A 26,269-nucleotide genomic window follows, 5' to 3' on the forward strand; every position below is an offset into this window, starting at 1 on the left:
AAATCCTAGTCCTAGAAAAGGACTGAAAAACTAAGTCCTAGAAACTTTTCTCTAGGAATAACCTGTGCCTTGTCCTGGACAGCAGCAGGACTGCCCTGTGTAGACAGATGGGCCCAAGAGCCAGAGGTGCAGCAGGGCTGGGGCAGAGCCTGCCCATCAGAGAGGGTGAGGAAACTTCCACAGCTGAGACAGGGGGTGTTGGTTTTTTTGTAAAAATTTATTCAGTGTAGTCTGGAAGGGGTTATAGACCAGCATAGACAGCATTGTATATACACACTGCAGCACAGGGCTGGGAATGGCCCCGAGTGGATCCGGCATTCCAGGCCTGACAGTGGCATCATGTCAGGAACCAGAGAGGAGGAGCCGGAGCCAATGGTGGGTGAGAGGCAGCACAATTGGGTTAGATCTGTCAGGGCTTGGCTGTAGCTGTTTGTGCTACTGAGTCAGGATAGAGGTGGAATGGGAAGGATTCCTAAGGCAAGTGGAGTGCAGGATGCACTGAGGTCTGGAGCTGTGGTGTGCAGGCAGCAGGAATCCCACACGGAGCTGTGCACCCTGTGGCCGTTTGGGTTTAAAGTGAAGGCGCCGAGGATGAACCTCTGCTGTGGTCTGAGCACTCCAGGTGTGTCCCTGGAGCTGGGGAGCAGCAGCAGGGCTGACCCAGCCCTCCCTTGTAAGGCAGCACTGAGGCATCGACATAAATACTGCGGGAACTCAAACTTCCAGTTATCGCTAAAAACGAGAGGAAAAGCTGTTTTTCCTGAACGTGCTGCTCTGAGCTGGGTGGGGAAGGGCAGTGGTGACTCCCAGGCAGGAGGGAAAGTTTGTGCCCATCCCACAGCCAAGGACTACAGGCTGCACTGCCACTCTGGAGACACACAAAGCAGTGGTAACCTCTGCAGCTTGTATTAGACTGTGTTTGTGTGGATATGAAAAATTCCTACGGTATAAAAATAGCAAGAAATGGGACAGCTGACTTCAAAAAAAGGTAAAAGTCTCTGGATCCAGATCAGTGAGGAAGTTGCATGATGGGTTTTTCAGGTTAATACCTTGTAACCAAAAACTAAAAACAACAAAAAAAAATTCCAAATCTACATAAGTTTCCACATCAACTCCACCTCTCGTAGTGCATCTCATCCTCAGCTATAAAGTATTTACAGGTTTTACTCATTTACACAATATGGCTTCACTAAATTGTAACACAAAGCATTAAAACATCTCAGAGCAAAATTCTTCATAAAACATTCTGAATACAAAGTTTGGCATTTCATTGGTTTGGCTGAGAAAGCAGCAGAGTTACTTGTTTTCTGATTGTGCTTTTTGGTGACGACAAGCACAGATTTTGGTCATTTCCATCGGAGCTTAAACTCTGTGAACAGAGTCAGAGCTCCCTCTCCCTCAAAGCCCAGCTGAATGTCCCGAGCTGCGGACGCTGCGTTGGACCCCGTGTTTGCCACTTGGGAAAGGAAGAGAAGGCCTTTTGTTTGGGATTTTTTGAGAGTAAGACAAAGCAGGATGTATTTTGTGGTGGTTCTGAAAGTGCAGGTCTTTGGTAACGATAAACAGAAAGAGCAAAGCGAGGAAGGGGGGGGTTTGCTGGGAACAACGTTCAGCCAATTCCATGGAGGGAAAGGTCCTGGTGCAGGGACACGTTTCATCATCGGGAATTCAAACGGGGAGCAACCTGCAGGAGAGGGATGGGTTAGAAAGTGTTCAAAACAGAGATGCTGCAACAGCTTCAGTTCCCAAACATCTTCAAGTTGAGGCTGTTCCAAGCAGCTGGGAGCTCCCAGCTCTGATGCTGCAAGGGGAGTCAGGACAACCACAAACAAGCTGAGAAAGGGAGAAGATTTTTTTTTTTTTTGCTACCTGTGCTTTTAAATGTATTTAAAATTTGATTTGCTCTGGAGTAAAGTGTTAACGCCCTGAATATTGGGGGGAAATACAAAGTGAGTGCCAGGAGAGTCACTTGCTGAGCCTGAGTAAACCTGGCAGGCCCTCAGGGCTGCAGAAATACAGAGCACAGCTCCAAGTGGGGGAAAGGCTGGGAGACCAGGGCAGTGCTGTTGGCAAGAACATCACATGGCACAGCTCCCACGTGTGCAGGTAGGATTTCATGCCAAAATCCAGGTTTGGATCCAGTGTAAGTGAAGCCCAGCCCTTACTCACCACTGTTAGATGCCCGTTCTTGGCTTTGGCTATGAGCAGTTCTGAGCCCGAGATGAAGTCGATGATCCCTTCTTTGCCTTGGCCCACTGCGAATTTTATGCTGTGAAGAGAAAGGTGAGAACAGCTCTGCTGAGTGTGTGTGACTCTCCAGGAGCTCAGTGCACACAAAAAATGGTAAGTGGCTGCTTTGTATTGATGCTTTGCTGCAACAGATCTGTGTGTTCAAGGAAATGGAGCCTTAGTTAAGGTGTATTTGGTGCATTTTGGTGAGGTACAGGAATGTTCCTGTAGCCTTTTAGTGCTGAAGCAGAGCCAAGGGGTCCCCAAGATGGCTCTGGTGTCACTCACCTGCCCTGGTTGATGTTGACATTGTTGATTTTGTCAGCCAGGATGGCTGTTTTTGTCAGGGTCTCGATCACGTGGTCACTCTGCAGGACAACATCTCCCTGGGAGGAGAGACCATGGTTTAGGATCATGGCTTTGGTGTCACTGCACCAAAATCACTGCGCTGGAATGAACAGGGACAGAGCCATCTCCTGTCACAGGTGAGAAAGGAAAACCAATCCTCCAAGGGGACCAGGCTTGGTGAGGCTCTCAGTGGGTCACACTGCACCTGTGGCAGTCAATTCATCCACCAGGCACCACTGATGGGGACAAGGGACAGCACTGACCCCGCTGGGGAACAACCAGTGGGGAACCCCACCCGTGAGCACAAGTAAATAGAAGTGAAAGGGCCCTTAGAGCTGGCACACAGTTACACCCCTGTCACCTGTGTGTCCCCTCCCCTCCTCCCAGCTGGATCTGCTCTCTGTGCCTTTCAAACCTTTCCCAGAGGTGGCTGGAGGAGGGATGGAGGAGCCCCCCTACCTTCTGTTTGTTGTCCTCACAGTGCACGTGCAGCACAAACAAGTTGTCGCTCAGGCTGCTGACGGAGATGCCTGTGGGAGAGAGAGAGGCCATGTGGCACCAGCACTGCTGGGACCTTGGGAGTGTCCCACCACCTCTCCCAGGAATGCAGCAACTGTTCCCACACAGAGACCCGACAGCTGAGGGCACTGACAAGGCAGCAGAGAGGCTGAGGGGGCTGCAAGGGGCTGAAGTGAGAGGTTTCAGCCAAAGCCTATAATGACCACACAGCACCAGACTCGGCAGCTTTCCCTCTCTGACCAAGTTCCCCCTCCAAAAGGATCAAGTCCCTGATGGATATTTCGAGTGCCAAAAGCTGCAGCAGTGTCCCAGGCAGCTGCTGTGCAATAATGGTGCAACTCCCCTGTGCTGGGGCAGTGCAATTGGGAAATTACTTAGGGGAGATGAATTGAGTAATTTCTGTGACATTTTACGGAATTTAATTTCAGAAAAACTCAATTTCAAGATATTACAGACTTGACATGCTCGTCAGGATCAGACAATTCCATTCTTGTCCAGGATCGGATGATTCTGTTCTTGTCCAGGACAGACAAACTGGATCTTGTATTAGTATTACTGAGCTGAGTGCAGTGCAGGGAGCCTGTTTCCATGCCCATTCCCACCTGTGAGGTTGGTGTAGTCGATCCTCTGTTTGATCCTGGACTCCTCCACGACGATGGCAGCGCTCTGGGTGAGCAGCAGCTGCCGCGGCCTGGCTTTGTACCCCCGCCGGTCGTACTTGACCACAGGCACTGCATACTGAAACAAGGGTTAGCAGGGCCAAAACACAGCTTGGGGAACCACCTGCAGCCCAGAGAGCGCCCAGGAGGAACAGCCCAGTGCTTGGGAAACTGGGAATGGAGGAGATCATTCTTTTGAGTCCCGTTCCCTGGGGCAGAACTTCCTTGCTGACCCCGAGCAGTTCCCAGCAGCGCCGTGGGGGCTGCAGCTGTCAGGGCTGGGGGCCTGCAAACCCCCAGTGTCAGTCTCTGCAGGTTTCTCCCTTCCTCTCCAGCTGCAACCCCTTCACTTCTTAACTGACACAATTAAATTGCCCAAATCTCCTCTTTCTGAGCCATCAGCTTTTCCCACAGACTATCCTCCAAAGTATTACAAGCTTAATACAATGTAAAGTTCTTGCTGTACTTTCCTCAGAAATCTAATCTCTTCTGCTGAATAACTCTAGAAGCTTGACAAAAGTATTGGGATACATATCTCACCTTAAGTGCTTCGTTTTCTAAAGCCTGAAGGACTTTATTATGTATCTCTTCCTTACCTGTATTAAAACCAAAGAGGTGGGGGTCAGAAAGAAATTTCTAGCAAGAAAGAGTAGATGAATCCCCCCCTTCCTTCCTCCTATTAAACTTGGCAACACCTACTCACCCAGTCGAGTGTTGATGAAGAGTCTGGGAACACTCTGAGGGTAATTGTCTTTTTTACCCTTGAAAATCTCACTGGCAATTACTTTCTGTTCCAACTGCAAGGACAAAAGATGAATTCTTGTTTAGTTTAAGATTTCTCCTTGTTAAAAAGATACATTTGTCTTAAAAGAGATGTTCCCTTTTTGGTTTTATTAACAATTGTCATCTAGTTCTGACCTCCTGAATCATACCAGTCACAAAATTACATCAATATTCCATACATCTCCCGCCCTTTTTCCCTTTCTCTTTCTTAAGTAAATATTATATTTCCTGTTTGAATTTATCTGGACATGACACATAGTCTCTGGATTTTAATAATGCCCATGTTTAAAAAGTCTCAGAATTCTCCCACTGCAGAGCTTCTCTCAACCTCTTCCTCTCAAGCTGCACAGTTTGCTCTTCTGCTCTATCCCTTAGGGGTTTTTTAATGCTTCAGACTTATTTTTCTTTCCCCCTGAAGCCTTGCAGTACCTTTACTTGAAGCACTGACAAAAGTCATGTCCTTATCAGTGCTGTGTCACACCTTCTCTGATCTGCTCAATATTCCCCACCTTATCCTGACAAACAGCACAATTCCATTAGGCCCTGGGAGTTCCTGTTTGGATGATTAGTCACCATAAGCCTTTAGTCCCTCTGAGGTGGCAGAGTTCCAGGACAGTCACCCCACACTGCACGACCTGTGCTCTGCCCTCACAGCAAGAACAACACCAGTGACTGGGGGAAACAGGAAACCCCGTTGCTTTACTTGGGGCAAATGCTGTGGGTGCTGTGACACAGGACAAGGGACCTGAGATGATTTACAGGGAAAAATGGGGATAAAAGATCCTCATCATCAGTGAGTCTGGTTTGCTGGGGGAAAGCAAGTGTTCTGCTGAGCTGGTGTTAATCCCCTGTCCTTAATCATGGGCTCAGACACAGCCTCTCCTTACAGGTGTCGATGCACTGCAGCCCTCAGAAGGTGAGAAACTGTGCAATGAAAAACCTTCATGGCAGCTGTTACAGTTACATCCCACTTGGTTTGTTGCCTACATTTCCTCTTATGCCTCTTTACTGAGCCTTTTTTTTAATATAAAAATAAAAAAATTTATATTTATAAAAATTCCCTCCCCCTACAGTTCCATGATTAAGATCAATCAAATCTCAGTATCATTTTTTCAGTTGCAACAGCAGCTGGAACTGCTCATGTAAGTTCTCTGTTTGGAATATGACTGGGTTTGTGTCTGCAGCACTCTTACTCTCTACTTTACATGGTACAGGCAGAATAATGCAGCTTCTTACATTTTTATCTTCCATGGGCAGAATAACAGGGCCTTTCAGCAGAGAAATTATGTAGGGGCTTGGCTACACAAAGTGTTTAAATAGTACGTATTCAAATACGTATAGAACGGGTTTTCTTTCATACACATTCCAGTCTTTTAGTGCTTTGTCTCTAACCTAAGGGAAAATAAATGACAGTGTTCCTGTGGAGCTGTAACACCACCCCAGAATGCAGCGATTCACGAGCCCCTCCACCTCCCCACTGTGCCTCCCCCGCCCCTCCCATCCAGCTGCTCCTCTCCTTCATTCCTTGCAGTCAACAATGCTGAGTTCTGCTCTTGGGAATGTCAGTGTGGTTTGGGAAACACCCTAAAGGATGCCTCGTACCTGCTGCTTCCACTCGGGGCTGATCCTCTTGCAGTAGCTCCACACCATGTTCTGCAGGCACAGCCGGCGCAGGAGCTGCGACGCCTGAGGGGGGAATCACACGGGAATTGATAATAAATTTATAATAAACAGCTCAGAGCTGCTGACAAACCCAACAGTGCAGAGGAGAAGCAACTGCAGAGAATGCACTGCTGGGTTAAAATGCTGTTTCATGACTGAGAGTCGCTTTTAGAATTAAATAATTAGTTTATTTTACGCCTTTCTATGAGAGTTTGCCCTGTGACGTTCTCCAGCTGCTTTAGAAGGGGGAATAAATACCAGGATCCCCCCACTCTACACTGCTGTGGCCTTCCTTCCTTCCAGCTGTACCTGCAATCCAAACAAGGACCTTTGGATAAGGTAACTGGGATTTTCTGCAATATTTTGTTTCGATCAGATAAACCAATTCAGCCAGATGCAGGATAATAATGGCAATAGAGGACATTTAATATGTTCTCACAGGCAGTGATACTGTCATTGCAACCAATTTAACCGTCCAGACGGAGCCGAATTTGTCCAGAGAGAAATGGAAGAGAATTTCAGAAATGGGTGAGAAAACCAGCAGAAAATGGTGTTGCAACTAATGATTTCATGGATGTGCTGTGATTATACCCCTGAGCTGATGTCTGGATTAATTCCACCAGCAGGGATCCTGGTGCAGTGTGGGACCTGGTTCTCTTGCTCAGAGCAGGAGGGTCCCCTCAGGCTTGTGGTCCCCAATATTGCCATTTCCCTCCCCCATCCCACGTGTGATTCCCCAGATCCCAGGGCAGCCATTCCTACCTCAGAGAGAGACGGGGGAGGAGTTGGCCAGGACTTATCCAAGACATTTTTTGGCAGGTTACGTTTGAGGTTCATGAGGAAGGAGTAGCGGATGTAATCGAGGAAATACTCGTTCTCTGGGCACCGAGGGTGGTTCCGGTAAATGAAACCTTTAATGAACCTGAGGAGGAAGAGGATATTATTAGAAAATTTGAAAAGTGATGTCCAAAACTTGTGATACTTAAAGGCCTTTTTCAATCCAATTTTCTAGGCTTTATTTGATAGCTGTAATTTATTTTTAAAAAGCTCCAGATACTGTAGTGACGAAGTTTTATTTTTTGCATCTTATTATGAGGGAATAAGTGATGTTTGAGGGTTTGGGCTATTCTTTACACACCTCCTGATGGTCTCCACTGCCCACTTCCTCTTGGCAGCTTTTCGGCGTCCCAAGGTCCCCCGCCACCAGGACTGGATGGTTATGGCTGAAAACAACACAAAGATTTTGCACTAAGTGAGGTCCTTCATCCCAACACTGACTCCAGACAAAGCTGGCACCGAAGAGTGCTCAGGAAAGCCCGCCCTGGAAATAAACAGCCTTCAGTGTGGCACAGGGAAAAGAATATAATGTAAGTTTTTAACAATATGAACCATTGGATAAATGTCCACATGGAACTGCTGTGGGGGCTGCTGTGGGAACGTGTCTCTCTCTGTGCCTCTCGTACCTGAGCGTTTCATGGTCAGGAATTTCTTCCGGCGGTAGAAACCTCTCCATGTGGCCTGCATTTTTGTTGCTGAAATTGCAAGACAAAACAGCAGTTTGTGACTGTGACCAAGCAGCTTTTGGTAGAAAAAGACTCAACTTTTTAAATAGAAATCCCTCCCTGAACAAACAGCAAAAAAAACAATGAGAAACGAGACAGCTACCGCAGTGTGAGTGTCTCACCCAGACTCTGCTTCCTCACTTCCAGAGCATCTTCTGTTGCAAACAAGGTCTTGGGAAAGCGGATAAAAATCTTTGTTCTAGAAACAGAAATGCAGAATTGCATTTAACATGCTGGAGAAGTTTGCTTTCTACCCTTGGCATCCTCTTTGGGCTCTGTAATCCCTCCCTCGCCCACTGGGTAGAGAAGCCTTATTTAAGAGCCATTACATGGACACCTGATGATTTATAACCTCAAATGAAGAATACAGAAGAACTAACCGGCCCATTTTGTACTCTTCTGGTTTGTAGCCAAGGTGCTTCACCAGCACGGCCACCCCGTCGTGGGGCCGCCCGTCCCACGTGGGCCACGTCTCTGGACACAGCGACTTGTACCTGCAAATTGGCAGGAGAAGAAATCTCAGGGAGAGAACTCCAATCCAAGAAGAAGGGTCAGAGGCCACGGGAAGGGAGAGAGGCCCCCTCTAGAAAATAGGTCTGTGAGGTTTTAGGGCTGCCTCTGTGCTGTTCAGAACGACTGCCCAGCCCTGGAGGGAAGACCAGGGAGAGGCAGCAGCAGTGGAAAGAAGTCCAAGGTAATTTTACCTCTGCAGGAAAACTTCATATTTTCTTCGATATGCAAACCCAGCCCTGCGCACCCTGAGGTTCTCCATCAGCCCCAGGTACTTCACTTGGTGTCTGATAAGAACTTCATCGAATCGATCTGGAGAGAGCAGGAAAATAGAGAAACAGGATCAGTGTGTGGCTGCCCCTTCACCTGGAGAAGGGGAATGCTCAGCTCCTGTTGTATCTTACACAATCATCTTTAACCTCTAACCCACCCTTGCAGTGTAATTCCCACATAACTTTGTGACTCTTGCCTTCCCCCCATCCCTTTTTCATAATTTATATTTAGTTCCAAGACAAAGTTTTCCTTTAGGATGTTCTATGCACACAGGAACAAAAAATGAGGGAGAATAAAGGTCATTAAAGGGCATTTATGTAGGTTAATAATTCTTTACTTTAACCATGACCCTACTTCACCCAAGACCAGTGCTCCCGTTCCAATTCCTGGCTGCTGGCACTGCCACCACCTCCCTGTGAGAAGCTCTGGCACAGACCCAAAATGAACAAATCTTGCAGGACTTCATTCCTGCTCCTTTCTGTGCCTCACTGGCTGGGATCTAGTGCCCTTCATCTGCCAAAGAAGAGTCCCCAGGGTCATACCAGCCTGTTTAGCATCGTTGGGTTTCATGCAACGAATGTAGGAGGGTTCTTTGGACATCAGGATTTCCATGAGTTTGGAGAGGCTGTTTTTGAACTGAGTTGCTGCCTAAGAGAAAAGAAAACTACGGATGAAGCAATGACTTAGAGCTGGTGACTGCAAAACTCAGGCTCCCAGCTTTGAATGCGAGGGGCTGTCACTGGGATCACCATGTTAGAGAGCTCATGTCTTTAAAAAGAGAAAACAGCCCCATTTCCCTCCAGCTCTTGTGTTCCTACCGTTTCAGGTCTCTTTTTGTCTGTCAGCTCTGTCCTGTCGAAACACTGGTTTATGATGGGGTTCTCAGAGTTGCACATGGTCTGCAGAGAGAGACATGTTTTCAGAGATGAAGTACAGACCATTCCTCAGTGAACTACCAGAGAAACATGGGACAAAAACTGGTTCTGTTTGGGGTTTTTTGGTTTGTGTTGCTTTTTAATAATAAAATGAACGTTGGGCACCTCAACTGCTCTTTTCATAGCACAGACTTATGGACACATGTTCTCCAGGTGGAGTCTAGAAGAATCTTTTCCCTCAGGTCCATCCCATTTTAAACCCAACTGCTCGTTCTGCAGGGTGCTGGAAACATCCTCTGTCCACACTCACCTCCTTCAGGTTCCGGAAGAGAAGGTCATTGTTTTTATCTAGAAAACCTGGAAGAAAAAGAAACCACTCAGGCTCCCACTGCTGTTCCATGGGAACTTCAGGGCAGGAAAAATTCTATGCCCAGATTTTTCTTTACTACACAGTGAGGCTGTTTTAGCTCAAAGGGCACGGGATGGGAGGAGGAGAAAAGGAGGAAGGTGACGCACAGACTCACCTGCCACACTGTAGGTGACGTCCCCAGCGTAGTGCGAGAGCCGGAATTCCTCCCGCCCCAGGGACTTCCGTGTCTTCTGGTCAGCGAGTTTGTGCCTGGGGAGAAAGTCAAAAAGCTCCCTGAGAAACAAACGTCTGGGAGAGTCGCTCCAAAAAGCACCGTGACGTTCAGTCCCTGAGCGAACACAGAAGGGGGACAGGGAATGGAATCTGACTTGGTGATTTTCAAGACCACAAGTAAATCAAGAGTCATCCACCAGCACATCATAAAAATGTTATTAAATGTATTTATGTTTATTTCAAAGGGGTGCATTTCAGTGTTCCTTGCAGAGGGGTTGTGCGTGCACATGAGATGCTGTACAGGTTCTAGGTTGAGCATAAGCAGAACATTCACAATAAAAAGACATTTGGAGCTCCAAAATTGAAGTAAATAATCTGAAAGGTGAAGTGGCAAGTCAGTAACGAGAGTTTTGCTGCCCCTATTGTATTTTGAAGCTCAGGCCTGAGAAGAGCCAGGCAGTCAGTATTGCCAACTTATTTTATATTATCTTAAATCACAATCAAATCCCTGCAAAAGAAAACTTGATCATCCTTTATGGGGGACCCAGCACACCAAGGATGCTACTGCTCTACACACCATGAGTACAATGTTTTCTAGGAATAACTAAAGCTCTGGGTTCTCTCACACGCTTGGATCTGACCAGTGTAACTGCCCTCAGCTGTGGGAACACTCACGTGAGAAAATGAGGGTGGTTTTTCACAGTTTCCTCCAGTTTCTCCAAGAATGTTGTATCTGTGGCATCCCCAGGTCTCAGACACTCTTCATCCTACAGACAGACACGTTCCAGGACTGGTTTCTGACTGGGCTTGTTGGCACCCAGACCAGCCCTGACTCTGTCTCACTGAAACACTGCCCAGTTTGGCCCTTTGGCCTTTCCACAGGTAACCAGCTCTGATTTCAATGAGTGACAAATTGTTGAGCTCCTTCCAGACTGCCTGGATTGGGAGCTGCTTTCCCCAGAGCCTATGGAGGTGATACAATGACTTTTCATAGTGTCACTGTTCAGAGTACTGTTGCTCTCCCCACCTGCTCCAACAGTCCTAACATAAAACTGTTTTATTTCTATGTTCTTGGCCTTGTTTTCCACTACACTGCCCCAAACTTTTCATTTAAAAAGGTGCTTTCAACTCACCAAAATAGAAATGATGCCTTTGAATTTCTCTTCCACCAAATCACAAATTATTTTGTTATTGAAATACTGAACTGGTTCCCACTGCAAAGATAAGAAATCACACTTAGGGGTGAAAACAATTCTAGGCTGGAAAAATACATGGAAATTTCAGTGGGGAGGTGCTGGGAAGGAGAGGGTGAAGGGATGACATTGGCTCTTACCGCGATGCCTTCAGACTCGTATTCCTCTTGCTCTGACTTTAACGTGAGCTCTATGAAGAGCTGCTGCAATTTTTCATTACAATAATTAATACAAAATTGCTCAAAGCTGCAAACAAAAATCAGAAAAACAATCACTAAGACTGTACCACAAGTGAAACAGTGGGAGCAGCACGAATATAGTAAATCAACAGAAATGGAAGAGGTTTTGTGAAATGTTTTATCTACTGGCTGTATAAATATAGTAAGTTGATTATTTAGTGAAACTTGGTTACAAAAGGAGGGAAAAATGACAGGAAGGATGGAATGTGAAGGATGGAAATATGGAGGAACACAGAAACTTTTAGTAAGTGCCCAATAACACTTCAAATTTGAGAGTCTGTTCATTGCTGTCTCTCAGGGAGGTTCCAGACTGACCTGCCTGTAAATGCTAATTATTAGCTGGATGCCCCAGGTTTTAGAGTCCCTGTGATTATCAGTTTTCCAACTGATTTCCTGAAGTTTAAATTCCACCTCTTTCTCTTATTAAGAGAACCAGAGATGGAATAAGGTCTTGAATCACAAAGTAGAGAAACACTGTAATGAATGAAGTCATGCAGAGTTTACTCAAAACTCAAGAAACCTCGATTGAAACAAACCTGTTGTGCTGGAAAACCTCAAATCCATAGATGTCAAGCAATCCTAGAACTGTTGTACTTCTCCAGCCTGGAAACTTTTCGTCCTGCAATAGAGAAAAAAAATAAATGTAGATTTGTACTCACAGCTACGATCCATCACCGGATCTTGATCATTTAGTTCCAGCATTTACTGCTTAATTTGGAAAACAATTTATAAATCACTAAGGCTTGGAACTTGCTTTACTGCTTTGCAGTTAAAAGATTTGGAATTTCCTTTCACAGGTGGTTGGATATCAAGAAACAAAAGGTTCACCTGCCTTGTAAGCCAGAGACTTGTTGACCTTGTTCACCAGCCAGGAGAAGGTGCGTCCGTAGACAGCCTTGGCGAGAGCATCCCTGGCATAGGCCGCCTGCTCCAGGTTCAGGGGACTGACCAGCTGCAGGCAGGAGGAGACAAAAGCCACTCAACATCCACTCCAACAAGAGATTTCACTCCCCTGGTTCACCATTAATTAACAGTCACTCCACAGCCTGCCTGGGCCCAGCTCCTCCCAGATGAACAGTCACCAGCGGGTTGTGGGATGCCTGCACTGAGTCCTCTGACAAGTGACTGTCAAAGGGACTGTTGGGCTCTGGTATGAGAGCTCAAGGTGTGTTCATTCCATGTGCCTCCCAGATCCCCAGGTCCTGTTCTTACCTCTTCCCCTTTTGCTATGATCTTCTTGTGGGTCAGTGCATCCCGAAGAACAGAGCCTTCCACCGCTAGAAGCTGCAAAGCAGTGGGATATTAAATTGATTTTTGAAGCAGTATGTTCCACTTACTAATAATAGTTTTAAGACATCAGAAAGGCTGCTTCCTAAAATCCCAGTCCAGTGAACCAACCCTTTTTTTCCCACTCACACTGCAAGTCTTCTGCAGCATCAATCCCTCCCTTTTCTCCCACATATCCCCTCCTTCCTGGCAGTGATATGACCTAACAAATACATTGGCTTGATGGTTCTGGCACAAAGAACTGACCAAGCAAAGCCACAAAGGTGGGTTTTTCTTTAAAGTTCCTCTCCAGGGTCTTAATCTCATCTCTCTGCCTGAAGGTGAAAACCACAAGGCAGTGGTGGATCAGGTGGTAAAGAGAGAGGATGTCAATTAAAGGGTTTTGATGATAATATTTGCATTTTATTTAGGTCAAACAAAAGTAAAATTTACGAGAGCTTCTAAATCATATTCTAAAATTATATGATGGTATCAAGTTCAAAATAAGGAAACTGCCACAATTCACCTTTCCTGTAATATCTCCCTAACTGGTGATACTCACCCTAGCCAGGTATTTAATCTGATTCTCTGTAGTGACCTGAGAATTTCCTTGCTCATCAACAGCAAACTGCACATTCCCCATGTGCAGAACGCTGGCCACAATGCTCAGCAAATCCTGGGATGGAAGCAAGAGGCAGAAGTCAGGATGATGAAACGAACACACAGTGAGGGTTTTGTGTTAATTAGCATTTCACGAGAACATTTTGTATCTTTTTCAGGATTTCGGTAGAGAATACATTCACTCTGAATTGATTCACTCTGATTTGATTGCAATGAGAAATCCCAAATCAAAGCAGAAAAATTTTTTAAAAGCAGGAAAATCAGCTGTGCTTCCAAACATGCCTCACCTCCACCTCACTGTCACTGAAGCCGATAACGGACAGGGCTCTTCGCATGATCTTCCACTCATTTTTGTCATTTATGGAGCTGACCCTTGCACAGTGACCCTAAAAAGACACAGTTTGACACAAATAAATAAATAATTGTCAAATATACATTATCCATGCTCAGTGTACTTCTGTTATATGTTTCTTTTTACAGCAGTCATCTCAGAGTTATTTCTGAAGTGAGGGAAAGAAACGACAAAATCAACCGAGAACATCTTGGTTCTATAATATAAAAATATAAGAATTACCAGTTAATGCTCACCTTTACTAAATAGTGATACTGCTGTGGGTTCTTCTCGAGGCCCAGCCTCCGCAGCAAGTCCTCCTCTCCTCCCTCTAGCAGCTGGTAGAAAATGTGGAAGTTCCTCTCGCCGTGATTCTGGTGCACAACTCGGGATTTCTCCAGGAGGTAGTTCAAGATGTGGCCCCCGACAGGAGCCCCCTAAATCAAACCAGGTACATTGAAACAGTTCATCAACATAAAGGAAAATGTTTCTGCTTCTTGGTTGTCTATTCAAAGACAAACAGGATCTGAAACAAAAGCCCATAAAAACACAGAAAATCATCTGTCATTTTGTATCACAAGCTCTATTTCAGCTCTAGCACGGTGATTTGGGTGCTCAAGTGCACGCAAAATGAGCTATTGAGTGACAATGACATGGTGTAACACCAATCCTGGCCACAGAACACGCTGAATGGCATGTTGTCTCGTGTAAATTTCCTTCTCAGAAGGTATTCACAAAACTGTAAGTGTGGAGGGATTGTATCCTGAGATGTTTAAAGGACTGCAGGATGGCAATGCTGAGCTCCTCAGATCCTGCACTGTGTTCATCTTCCCAGCATGGGACACTGGGGATCAGAATGGAAACAAACACTGTGCAAAGTTACACAGGACAGAGATTATCTTCAGATCACAGCTGGATTATGTGGATTTAGTCCAGGACTATCCATTTGCACAGTGCACATATACCCTAGGAATAAGAGGATTTAATCTCACTGTCTCCTTATGTAGAGAAATAAGGGAAGAAAGAAAGGAGAGTGAGTACTATAAACCCACTGGAAGTAAACTTTGCTACCACAGACTCTGCTCACATTGTCATCAAGGAAATGCAAAACAATTGCTCCACACACACATCAGGACAAGAACACACAGGCAACAGAAAACTGCTATGACTGGCACAGCTTCCAAGGTACAAAACAGATTTCAAGTTACCCTGTAATCAAACTGCACATCCATGTATTTCCCAAATCGACTGGAGTTGTCATTTCGAAGGGTTTTTGCATTTCCGAAGGCCTGAAACGAAAATGATTAGAGAGAAATAAATAAGTACCAAATAAGATGATTTACAAACACTTTGGTGAAGCTGCCAGTTCATTGTTTACAGCCACTAAAGCCCAGGATTTTCCTTTCTGCAAAGAAAAACAAGAAGGAAGCAGATTGCTCCCCGAATTCTAACACTGATCTTTATACCCAGCGCGAGCACTGCAGATGGAACATCCCTCTGAAAATACTTCCATCCCCTCAGCAAAGCTTATTTTAATGCTGGTCCACTGTTGACAACATATGTCATGTCTGACAGTCTTTTCAAAGGTTCCTCTTTCATCACAGCCATTTGTTACAGCCACCTGCTGCTCCACTGACAACAGGCTCTATCCCAACAGGACAGGGCCTGCCAGGCTCTCCCTGCTCCGGGGAGCTCACCTTTCCCAGGATACAGCACCCAGCTGAGCATGGAGCAGCAATATCACCGGGCACTACAGAGACAGCTGGGGCTGGACACTAGAGGACACCACAGCACCAGAAAATGAACCCACAAACGCATTTATCCGCTGCCCACTGTGGTGTGCCCCTTCCTGCCTTTGCACACTGACCCAGTGAACCAGAGCTCTTCCCACTCCAAACTCCCCTCTCTCCCTGCAGCCCCGGCCATGCCAGAATTCCTCCCAGTGGAGTGGAAAGGGCCAAGCGAGCTCAGCAGCAGCCAGCCATTCCTTTGGCTTGGAATCAGAGCGGGATTCCCCGGTGTGCAGAGCAGATGATCTGCCCACACACCATGACCCAGCACTCCCAGGACACGCTCTCCACTCTGTCATGTCCCGTGGGGTCCCACCTCCACCACCCCCTCAGCTGGAAAATGTGTCACTGCTGTGACTCAGCGCCAGGTTCCCGTGGGAGTTACCTCCAGGACGGGGTTGGACTGGAGCAGTCGGTCCTTCACGGTCTCGACCTGCTGGCTGGCGGGGCAGGTCACGGCGTAGTACTGCAGGATCTTCTTGGTGGCCTCTGTCTTGCCAGCCCCGCTCTCCCCGGAGATCAGGATGCACTGATCCTTCCTCTCCGTGCGCAGGGAGCGGTAGGAGTTGTCTGCGATCGCGTAGCTGTGGGACAACGACAGCCGGGCATTGGTGTGGCTCCTCGGGTGAAGGGCAGAGACCCCTCAGAGAGGATTATCCCACCCTGAGAACTCCGGGCAGACACACCCCAAAAGAAGCATCTGCCCCAGTCCACGGGCTGGGTGAGACCATATTGCTCCTTCACACTGGTGAAGACACAGGAGATCACTCCTTTCACAACTTAACCACTGAGCCCAGTTTCTGCAGGGTGACAGCACAAATTACCAAATTCCTTCACAAACTGACAAAAGAAGTTTCTGTAGAAGTTGACTAAATGGTGCAGATCAACTTTTCTAAATATACATGATCTCTCAACATTGGTCCCCCAGGACAAAAAAGCTTAACATTCAGGAAACACCTTGTTGTCCAGCGGTGTTTATTCTTGCTTATCTTTTCAGTGATGACACAGTCAGGTGGTCACAGCTGCACTTTGCTATTTGGGTGGATCCTGTAATGTGGCTCCAGAGTAGCCCAGCCTCTCACAGCTTCTCTTGGATGGTGGGAAGAGTTGGATGAGCCAGCACAGACTAAGGAGCATCCTGTAGGTTCAGCTACCCTCCACCTTAGGCCAAGCACTGCCCAAAACACCTCCTGCCTGCACAAGCCAGCTCTGGCCCTGTCCCTGCTTCCTCTTTGCTGCTTTTTCCTTCCCTTCTCTTTTCCTGCCCATCACAGACCAGACAGGATTTCATGCCAAGAGTTACACAGTCACACACACTCTTAAAACACCAGAGAGCAGGAGGATGAGTGACAATGGTGGCAACTGCTCATAGAGGGAGAGGGAAAGGACAATGGGAGAGAGTTAAAGAGAAGCATCAGCCCTTCACAACTCGTCTAAGACAATCTCCATAACAAGATTTTCAGCTGTCTTACATGTGGTGATCAAGCAGATATCCTGTCTTCATATGCTTGACAACCTTCTGGTAGCTTTGCTTTTTTTTTAATTTTCCTCTTGTTTTTCTTTACCTCTCATGCTGTGCAATTAATTAGAAATAATCACAGCAAAATAACAGCCGTGGCCTTCTCAGGTCTATTAATACTTGGTGCTAAGGCAACGCCAATGAGCTACCTAGCAACACAACTCCACACTCACCCCACTGAACACATCACGTCCTTCTCTTCCCATCCAAACTCTGCCTCTGGAGCATTTTGAAAACAGCTGAATAAACGTAAATTTAATTTAAATTTGAAGAGCTGCCTCTAGACTGCGTGCCTTTATTGGGTGGTTTATGGCACTGTGAGCGCCAGCAGTCACGCACAGCACACACAGAATCACTTCAGTTAAAGATGTTTATGGTCCCATTTGCAGCCCCCATCTCCAAACCCCCTGGCAGGCCATAAAGAGGACAGGATGTGACAGATCCCTGGGAAGTGTGCTGTGTTCCAAGCCCATAGGGATAACTTTCCTCCTCTGAACGTGACGCACTTCCCAGAGAACCCAGAGCTCAGGCCTAGACTTAAACTAGTTTGACACTGGAACAGACATCTTGAAGAATTCTGGCTTTCTAGAATCAGTTTAAAAGAGGAGAAAGAGGGGAAAAAAGACACCTGAATTACTGTAGAAGGAGAAGCCCAGAGCACTACACTGCAGACAGGGCATTTTGATGCTCCTCAGAGTAATTTTAAATGCATACATCATCAGATAATGCAATGGAAATAAATAATGCAATGGGGTTTAATGGAAGGGTAAAAACAGTTAAGAAAAACACTGTTTTCCCAGTGGGAGCAGCAGTGGTATCCAGCACTACAGTTCTCCAGGGTTTACTTATGAGCTGCACGTTTTACAACTTCTCACAGGACTAGTTAAAACAAAAGAGAACAGCCTAAGAAATAATCAGCTGCCCTGTGATTTAAGTGTAGCAGATACAGGAATTAAAGCACATCTGCTTAATGCTTCAATCCATGAGCACTGCCATCATCCTCAGTCCTGCACCTACTGCACACAGAAAAAAGAAGCCACAGTCCCAAGGATTTTCCAGAGAGTCCCAAAACTCTCATCTAAGGACACAGAAGCCCTTCAAGAACACCCTGGCCAAAGTGGAACATCTACACCAAGGGGAGAACTGAGGAGGTTTGAATCAGGGTTTTTTCAGGTTTAATTTTCCCCCACGTAGGTTCACACAATAAAAATCATACTTTTACCATAAAAAAATACAACTTAAAGTGTTTAGACTTTCCCAAGTAATGGTGTTTCTCCCCCTCTCTGTGCTTGCAGTGCATTCTGTTTTGTTTACTCTCCTGGGCTATGTGCCAGCAATAAGAAACAACCCAAATAGTTCACTCAAAAATAATATCATTTACTCTTCCAAGACCTCTTAAAAAAAACCCCAAATCAGAATACAACATAAAAACCCCTCCAAGAGGTGCTCAGAATTTGGCCCTTGGTCCTGAAAGAAAACATTCTGAAGCCATGTGGCCTCAGCTCTCAGCCATTCGGTCCGACAAAAAAATTCAAATGCTTTCAAAAATAACTTTAAACCTCAAAATTTTTTTTTTCTTTTTTTTTTTAAATGGGAAATTGGGAACACTCACCAGGCCAGACCATGTAAATAAATACATTCCTTGTTCCAACAGGCTGACGGTATCTTAGCAACAAGGGAAATACCAGATAAATATTGGTCAGGCAGTACCAGCAGAGGTAGGAAAGAAACCCACACACAGCAGACACACTCTTTCCCCTGGTTAGCCCCGTGCTGGGGAAACTCATGGCCCGGACACGGAGACCCCAAGTAACCCTGGAACAATGAACTCCTGTCCTGCCAGGGGCAAGTAACTCTGTTCCTCCAGCCAGGAAGGAACCGACTCCCTTTCCAAATACTGCTCTTGCAAAGGCAACTCATCCTCTTTGGAGACAGGAACAGGAATAGAAAGAGCCCCACACCACACCCTCCGGAGGGTCCTTTATATCCCTAGGATTTTCAGCGCAAGGAAAAGTCCTATTTGCTTGTTTTCACACATCACTGCTGCTCACACCTGTGTGGGGATGGCACAAACTGCTCTGTTACCCACAGGCCACTCACTCACAGGTGAGGAGAAACTTCATAGAAGCTGACGCCGCGGTACCGCTCCATGTTCTGCTTGCTGTAGATTTCCAGTTCCTTGTACGGATTCACAGACACCAGAACAGAGCCGATGTAGGTCTGGAAAAGAGAACAAAAAGCAGGAAGGTTACAGACGGTCTGGCAGCAGAGTCTGAGAGCTCAGACTTCTCTGAAGGCCAAGTGCCTGCCCTGGGGATGCTCCTGAGGAGCTTCCAAACAGGCCAAGGGTGCTGAGGCAGTGACCTCTTAGTGCTGTGAGAGTGACACTGCTGGAGTTATGCCAGACACGTTATCCTTGCTGGATCCTTGCTGGATAAACAGGACCTGCAAACAGTTTTAGTGCTTCTAACAGCAAGAATATTGGATTGTTTCTGATATACATTTAGGATCAAGTTCAAGTCTGGGGTTGCTGGAAGCGAGTGAATTCATGACGTGGAAGAACGTGGTGAAAATCGGGTTTTCAGTGCTGGCAAAATCTGTAAATGCCAGCAGACCTCAACGGGAGCACTGCAGGGAGTCCCTACATCTGTCAACATGACAGTGTCCCAGACTAGCTCTGACACAAGCAATGGTCTGTGAAAGTTGACACCACCACCTCCAAAGCCAACCGCAGAGCAGAGCTGGGTACGTCTTCTGCACCAAACACCCACATTCAGGTCACTGATGAACACTGGTGTCTGTCACTGCTACTCACATAGATCAGGTTCTCCTTGAAGCGTTTCCGCAGGTTTTCAATGAATGCTGCCTCGCTGGTGAAGTTCTCCAGCAGGACAAAATCCTGCACCCCAACACGGTCCCGGGCGGTCAGAGCGCTCTCCATGGTCAGCCGGATGCCGTTAGCTCCTAATCCCTGCAGCCAAGAGCAGAGGAAGGTTGGGATACCTGTGGTTTTCAAGCAGCTCTCCCCATCCACAAGAACCACAATTATCCATGGACAGCCATGGATATTAGAACAATCCCACTGCTACTGTTGAAAACGCTACTCAGTGTGTACCAACACCTGATCACTTGGCTTACACCAACTGCTTTGATGGAAGACAAGACAGCATGAGGGGAAAGTTACTGCTAAATTTCCAATAACTTTAAATCAATCAATCAAACAAGCATTTGATAAAGAGAATAAATCTTGGATTTCCTTTCCCAGGCATCCTGCAGCAGGAGTGGGACTGAAATGTGTTCTCTCCACCTCTCTATCTCATTTCACAACAGGAAGCCGTTTCGAGGTACGGAATCTTTTATGACTAATGATGATTCATCTCACAAGCAAACAGCTTCACATTGCTGACCAATTTAAAAGCTGTTACAAGACAACCAATGGGAAAATTCGGCAAAAATTTAGAAGAAACGAGAAATGGGCATTTCTGCATCCCACGCCACTGAATTTAGACTGTGACACTAACACGCATCAAGCAACTTCTATTCCCTGACCTTCTTTTAAAGGTTACATTTTTGATGTGATGTGGGTTCAGACACAACCATCTTTGGAAAACACTCGTCTGCTGACTTCTGACTTCACTCAGCCTCACGTACTGAAACGGGGAGGGGAAATGTGCACCGAGTGGTGACTCAGTTGTTACTTGCCCGGAAAATCTCTACACAACAGAGAGATGATGTACAAGGCATTCAAGATGAGAGACACCACAGAAACCAGAAACAGGAGATACAATGTGTTGAACCATTTGCCTCACACCTGTCTGCATTTCCTTATCATATTCTGAAATCCTTCCTACTTTGCAAACTCCTCACAGCAGGCAACCCTTCTCCTAAATGATCTCCCTAAAGCACTAATGCATTGCAGGGAATGTTGTTATATTCTGGGATGTTGCCATCGCTGGCACAAACACCACAGATGTTCCCACACTAGGAGCAATACACAGACACCCTCTCCTGCAGCAGCATCACAAACTGGGAATGCTGGACCCTCAACAGTGTCATCCAGCCCCAAAACCCTACACAATGATGTAGGTGCCTTCTGCTGATTCACATTGCCTGGTTTTCTTCTTTCTGCTCCTTCTCAAGATATAACAGTGGTCAGAGTACAGGGACTGATGGTGTGCAAGGAAAAAAACCAAAACCAGCCTTGGTCAGAAGAAAATTTATCTGAAGTTTTGTTAAACAGTAATAAAAGCAAGAGCTGCTGAAGTACAAATTTGGGTCTAAATGGGTGTAAATTCCCTCAGCCTGCAGTTGTCTTGACTTACCAATTATTTAGTGGTAAAAGATGTTTTTGATTTGGTAAATGACTGGTAAATGCAGTTTTGCCTATTTCTACAAGTACTAACTGGCTTCCTCCCCACAAGTCCAATGCCTGGGCAGAAGTGATTGCATGAAACCAGCAGTTTTCAGATAGGAAAATTAGTTCCTTCTGGAAATCTCAAATCCAGATCCACTCTAATGGCTCAAATACCACAAAGAAACATCATTTGATTTCCTCTTTTCTTTTTTCCAATTAGTCTCATGGTCTGGAAGGCCTGAGTTCTAAGCTTGGAAAGACCCAGTCTGGGAGGGATTCACAGATACTGTCATCAAGTAATCTTTCTAAAATGCCCCAAATTTTCCAAGCTAATTCCTCCACACCTTCAGTAAAATGCTCTGTTGTTTTCTTCTACCCTCTTAGCCAAGCTGAAAAGGGATAACCCCAGGAGAAGGAAGGTAGTGAGATAAAGGATAACACTGGCAAAAGAAAAAGAGATAAATCACATACAAATAAACTCTGCCTAGAAATTAGAATTCTTCTGCCAGAGTGGTGCAGCCCTGGAGCAAGTTTTGGACAAGGTAATGGGAACAAAGGCAAAACCAAAAGAAAATAACTACTTTTCAAGTGGGTAAGTTTATAACTACAGCCTTAAAACACAGCTGCCTCAAAAACGACTGAGGAGAAACTTCCACCCTCGCACAGTTAATCCAAGTTTATATAATCCTAAAGACTTTCACAGAAAACGTCACTTAGCAGTTTCAGCAGCTCTTTCATCAGCCACTCCCTCAGCCCAGGACAAACTGATCCCAGCTGTCCACATCCAGGCGAGGGAAGAGCCAACCCACCCCACTGACAACACACAGAGCTGCGCTCCGGCCGCCTCCCCTGGGACAGGCATTTAAGGCCAAGTAGCTTCGGTTTCCTCCACGCTTTTGTCTTCCCATTCAACTCCAACTCTCTCCGTGAGAACAAAATAATTACCTCAAGTTTTCACACTGTTAAAAAGAAAAAACACACCAACCCCCCCCCCCCAGCACTCCCCCCCCCACACAACACAACTAAATGCAACTTTTGAGCAGTAATTAAATGTGACCAGGTTACCCATCAGGGGACGTGCTGCAGTCTGATTCTCCAGAATATAAACTTTACTCAGTGTTGTACCCTCCCAAGCCCAAGTTCAACGCAAATATAAACATCAGCCATAACCCACAGCTGAGCAATAGGCACTTCTCAGTGCCAGCATTTGCTCATTTGCTTTATTGCATATGTCCAAGTCTAGCACCAGCTTCAAATGTCAGTGTTAACTGTTTGACTGCCAATAACTCCAACAGATGCAATGTAAAAGGAGGTGAAAATAAATCCTTTTCGCAAAATGGAAACAGAACAGTAATGCAGAAGGAAGGAAGCAGGGAAAGAAGACACTAGTTAGGAAAAAATAATCACAGTGATGACCATATGTTCCTACTGAATGATGAGTGTGACAGTAAGGCATCGAATAAATTAAAATAACTAAAATGTTAGTTATTTTCTGTTAGCAGGCAGACACCAAATATGGTGGCTGTAAATCAGTGCTAGAAAACCCAGTCTGGGGAGTTAAATTTGTTAGAGTGGAGCTAATTAACCACTAAAGCAGTTTGCCTATGGACAGCACTGGCTCCCTTGGAGATTTCTCTGTGCCAAACCTCCCCCGGCTGACGTACAGTTCACTTACAACATCCTCTGCCCCATACTAGGCAAGAGATCAGCTTGGACAACTCCAAAAGCCCTGTGGCAGGGGTATGTATTCCAGATAATTAAGAGAACACAGGCTGTGAGGGTCTGATTAGACCCTTCCTTGTGAAAATCAGTTTTTCTGGAAGCTGCTACGAGAGTGCAGTGGTGGACAAGTCCTTGTGACAGTGAGAATAGGCAGAGGGACCATCCCTCCTGCCCTGTGTGCAGCTGCACCCTTTGGCTTGTGCAATAAGATAGACTGGAAATCTGACAGGCATTAAAACTAACTCGGATTGATTTTTTTTTATTGCTTGGATTCAGGTCATTTTCCCACACTGGTGGCCACAGATATGGTGATGGGGAACCACAGTGGAGTCAGGGATGAGCAAGAATTCAGCTGCAAGGCCAGTTCCTGCTGTCTTTCAGTGCTTGTGAAATGATCACCTCAGAGGCAGGTCAGGTGCAGCCTAGAGTTCAGTACCAAACAGAATATGTCCCCTCCTCTGGGCTTTGCTGCCTCCCTGACACCAGCTTACACAATGACCTGCCTCTAACCCAAACTAATGCAACTCACTAAATCAGCAAAACAAGGCCCAAGAAAAGAGAAGCTGGTAGGTTTCTGTCCAGCCTGTGAGCTGAATCACCTTACAGTGGGATTGGGTGAGTGTCAGACCCAGGAAAAGGAGGAAAGGGAGCATAGGTGCCCCCTGACAGTAAGTTATCTAGGTCAGCTCCACCATGTGCAGCTGAGCCCGGACTAAAGGGATCAAAAGGAGGCGCAGGCTGAGGATCCCAAGCCTTGCAGGATGGATACACAGTGCTAATGCCACACCCAGCACAGGCTGCAAACAGTGAATTGCAAAAATCTGAGCAATCTCCATGTGATCTTGGTGCCTGTGGGCTTAGGAGTGCCCGTGCCTTCCCTCAAACTCGCCTTTCATCCCGCACTAAACCCGCTGTCCTGCCGGTCACTCCTACCCGAGAGTGCACGAGCCGACTTTTGCCACCACATTTCTCAAACCCACCCCATGGTACTGTTTCAAGGGACTCATTCCCACACTATTTTAACCCACTCTTTGCTTTTAATCTCTTCTCCAGAGCCATCAGCACAACAGTGGCTGCCAGCCAGGAAGGGAAAAGCCGTCACTCCCGAATGGTGGGGACCAGGCCAGTGCAATTACCAACAGGGTACTACTTCCACATGCCTTTTCCCTCCCTGTGATTAAATTTTGGGAAAGACTTTCCGCTGGTGTAAATTGGTGCTGCTGAATGCAGCCTGCAGAGCCAGGTTTACATTGGCCGAGGTTCCAGCCTTTCTTTGTATTCATACAAGAGTCAACAAGACCAGAAAATACCTTTGAGCTCCTGGGAGTACAAAACCACTCAAGACTGTACCAAAGAGTTTCCTAAACTGAACTAGTGAATTGCTGACATGGTATTGTGAAGGTGTAAACACATATTTTTCTTTTAAACTAAATGCCAATGTATTATAAAGTTTTTCCTCTGCTTAGGACTTGGAGAGCTCATACACCTCAACACTGAAAAACAGGACCTTTTCCTCTGCACAACAAAAGCCCAAGTATCCGAGTCAGCCAGCTTGAGGACACTGGGGAAACTTTCTTGTGTGCTGGAAGATGGAGGGTAACTCTGCCATGAGCACAGGGCTTCAGGGCTGATGTGAACAGAGCAAGAAGTTCCCCCTGGCTTTGTCCATCAGCTGGTCCATGGCCATGGAACATCCAGCTCAACAGGTATAAGAAGGACTCATTCCCAGAGGGTACCTGAGTGGTCCATGTTGGCACAGCAATTCCAGACACACAAGCACTGCTGACCACTGAGAGAACAGGCATCACCTGGAGCACCAGCAACTCCCTCTCCTTCCTGGAGCATCCGTGAGTGATGCACATGAAAACACCTGGAGTTCTCAAAGTGAATGGTTTTGGATGGAGGAGGGAAATTCCATAATTAGAAAGAAAAGTCCCAACGTAAACAGGATTTCTGCTTCAACATCTAAAAATGTATCTTTCAATATTTTCTTCTGGCAGTGTATTTTTACAGGTTAGATTGTATCCATTTAGGAGACTTGCACTTAAATAACCACAGGAAGCTGGTGCCATATGGAAAGAGGCACCTTTATCTTGGTATCAAGTGAAAGATGATTGATCTGCAGGTTCCAGAAATAGTTACAAAGCCGGGAACGGAAGAACAGGCAAGAACCAAATGTGAGTGGGAAGGGAAATTCAGATTAGATTCTGGAAGACAATACAAGTCTGAACCAAGAACGAACTCCTTGTGGGGAGGTGGCAGTTAAAAAACATTTGTCTCCTGGATAGTCTGACATTCTTCACTGTCATGCCAAAGCTGCAGGAAGGAAAGAAAATTCCTTTGATTTCTACTCCACTTTACAGTCCGGGAAAGGGTTTGGACACGGCCTGGGCTAGACAGCAGAGCAGACAGAAATCAACTGTTTTATCCAGGGCCTCAATTCCCGAGGTGCAGAATGGGATAGCTCCCCTTTCCCTCTGCATGGAAAAAGCAATAATGAAAACAACGGAGGTGGACCGGAACCAGGGGATCTGAGTCAAGCACTTGTCTGCCAGCAAATCCCTGACAGACTGAAGTGCAGCCACTTAGGACCCTCCTTCCTCCTGCCACACTGAAAATCAGCTGCACAGTTTGGACACAACCAACTCTGTTAGTCAACAGCTGGGTGGGAAAGAAGGTTCCCAGAGAGGCAGCTCCGGCTCTCCCATAAAACCAACCACATGGATTTGTCTGCCCATTCTGAAGACACCTGAACTGAGCTAATTATTTATATGACACACGTTTGGCTTGTTTAGTTGGAAAAATTAAATAACAAAAGGAAATGTTTTATTTTGCTTTTTAACTGATTTCCCAAAAGACAGCCTGAGAAAATCAGAACTGTCAGAGGGATTGGGATCAAAACCAGGTAATGACTCTGATAACACAGACCAGCAGAGTTAAAGGAAACAACTTTAACTTGCAAAAAAAGTTACCATGTCAGCAGCTGCCACTCAAGGACCATTTATAGCAGAATAACATTTTAGTTTTGCTTGTTTTAGAGCAATACATCACCAACAATGGAATGTCTGGACTCAGGGAGCATTTGCCATACTCAGAACCTGGTTCTCCCTCCCTGATACTTCCCTTCCCATCCTAAACCAGATGTTGGAAGGATTTAACTATGGGATACACCATTCAAAAATTGTATTAAAGAAACAGAAATGCTATATCCTTGACTAATTCTTGTAATTA

The 26,269-nt window shown here is 46.1% G+C and overlaps 1 protein-coding gene across 5 annotated transcripts in view; it reads right to left on the reverse strand.

Moving 5' to 3' along the window:
- Positions 1-198: 198 nt before the first annotated feature.
- Positions 199-26,269, reverse strand: part of MYO1C (myosin IC) — a 54,899-nt gene continuing 28,828 nt past the window's right edge. For all 5 annotated transcript variants that reach the window (XM_032707659.1, XM_032707662.1, XM_032707660.1 and 2 more), the window contains exons 2-32: positions 19,778-19,933; positions 19,067-19,182; positions 15,829-16,027; positions 14,862-14,942; positions 13,911-14,090; positions 13,610-13,708; positions 13,264-13,377; positions 12,648-12,719; positions 12,268-12,387; positions 11,972-12,054; positions 11,337-11,442; positions 11,137-11,217; positions 10,679-10,770; positions 9,945-10,039; positions 9,731-9,777; positions 9,364-9,444; positions 9,088-9,193; positions 8,467-8,584; positions 8,143-8,256; positions 7,885-7,961; positions 7,664-7,732; positions 7,339-7,423; positions 6,963-7,122; positions 6,141-6,224; positions 4,459-4,552; positions 4,296-4,351; positions 3,699-3,834; positions 3,037-3,107; positions 2,518-2,615; positions 2,170-2,269; positions 199-1,684 (exon numbers count right to left, since the gene is read on the reverse strand). In XM_032707659.1, coding sequence (XP_032563550.1) covers positions 1,658-1,684; positions 2,170-2,269; positions 2,518-2,615; positions 3,037-3,107; positions 3,699-3,834; positions 4,296-4,351; positions 4,459-4,552; positions 6,141-6,224; positions 6,963-7,122; positions 7,339-7,423; positions 7,664-7,732; positions 7,885-7,961; positions 8,143-8,256; positions 8,467-8,584; positions 9,088-9,193; positions 9,364-9,444; positions 9,731-9,777; positions 9,945-10,039; positions 10,679-10,770; positions 11,137-11,217; positions 11,337-11,442; positions 11,972-12,054; positions 12,268-12,387; positions 12,648-12,719; positions 13,264-13,377; positions 13,610-13,708; positions 13,911-14,090; positions 14,862-14,942; positions 15,829-16,027; positions 19,067-19,182; positions 19,778-19,933 — 3,117 coding nt within the window. In that variant the 3' untranslated portion in view covers positions 199-1,657. The remainder of the gene's footprint in view (positions 1,685-2,169; positions 2,270-2,517; positions 2,616-3,036; positions 3,108-3,698; positions 3,835-4,295; positions 4,352-4,458; positions 4,553-6,140; positions 6,225-6,962; positions 7,123-7,338; positions 7,424-7,663; positions 7,733-7,884; positions 7,962-8,142; positions 8,257-8,466; positions 8,585-9,087; positions 9,194-9,363; positions 9,445-9,730; positions 9,778-9,944; positions 10,040-10,678; positions 10,771-11,136; positions 11,218-11,336; positions 11,443-11,971; positions 12,055-12,267; positions 12,388-12,647; positions 12,720-13,263; positions 13,378-13,609; positions 13,709-13,910; positions 14,091-14,861; positions 14,943-15,828; positions 16,028-19,066; positions 19,183-19,777; positions 19,934-26,269) is intronic.

Source organism: Chiroxiphia lanceolata, chromosome 20 (genome assembly GCF_009829145.1).
Source record: "Chiroxiphia lanceolata isolate bChiLan1 chromosome 20, bChiLan1.pri, whole genome shotgun sequence".
Taxonomy (NCBI): Eukaryota; Metazoa; Chordata; class Aves; order Passeriformes; family Pipridae; genus Chiroxiphia; species Chiroxiphia lanceolata.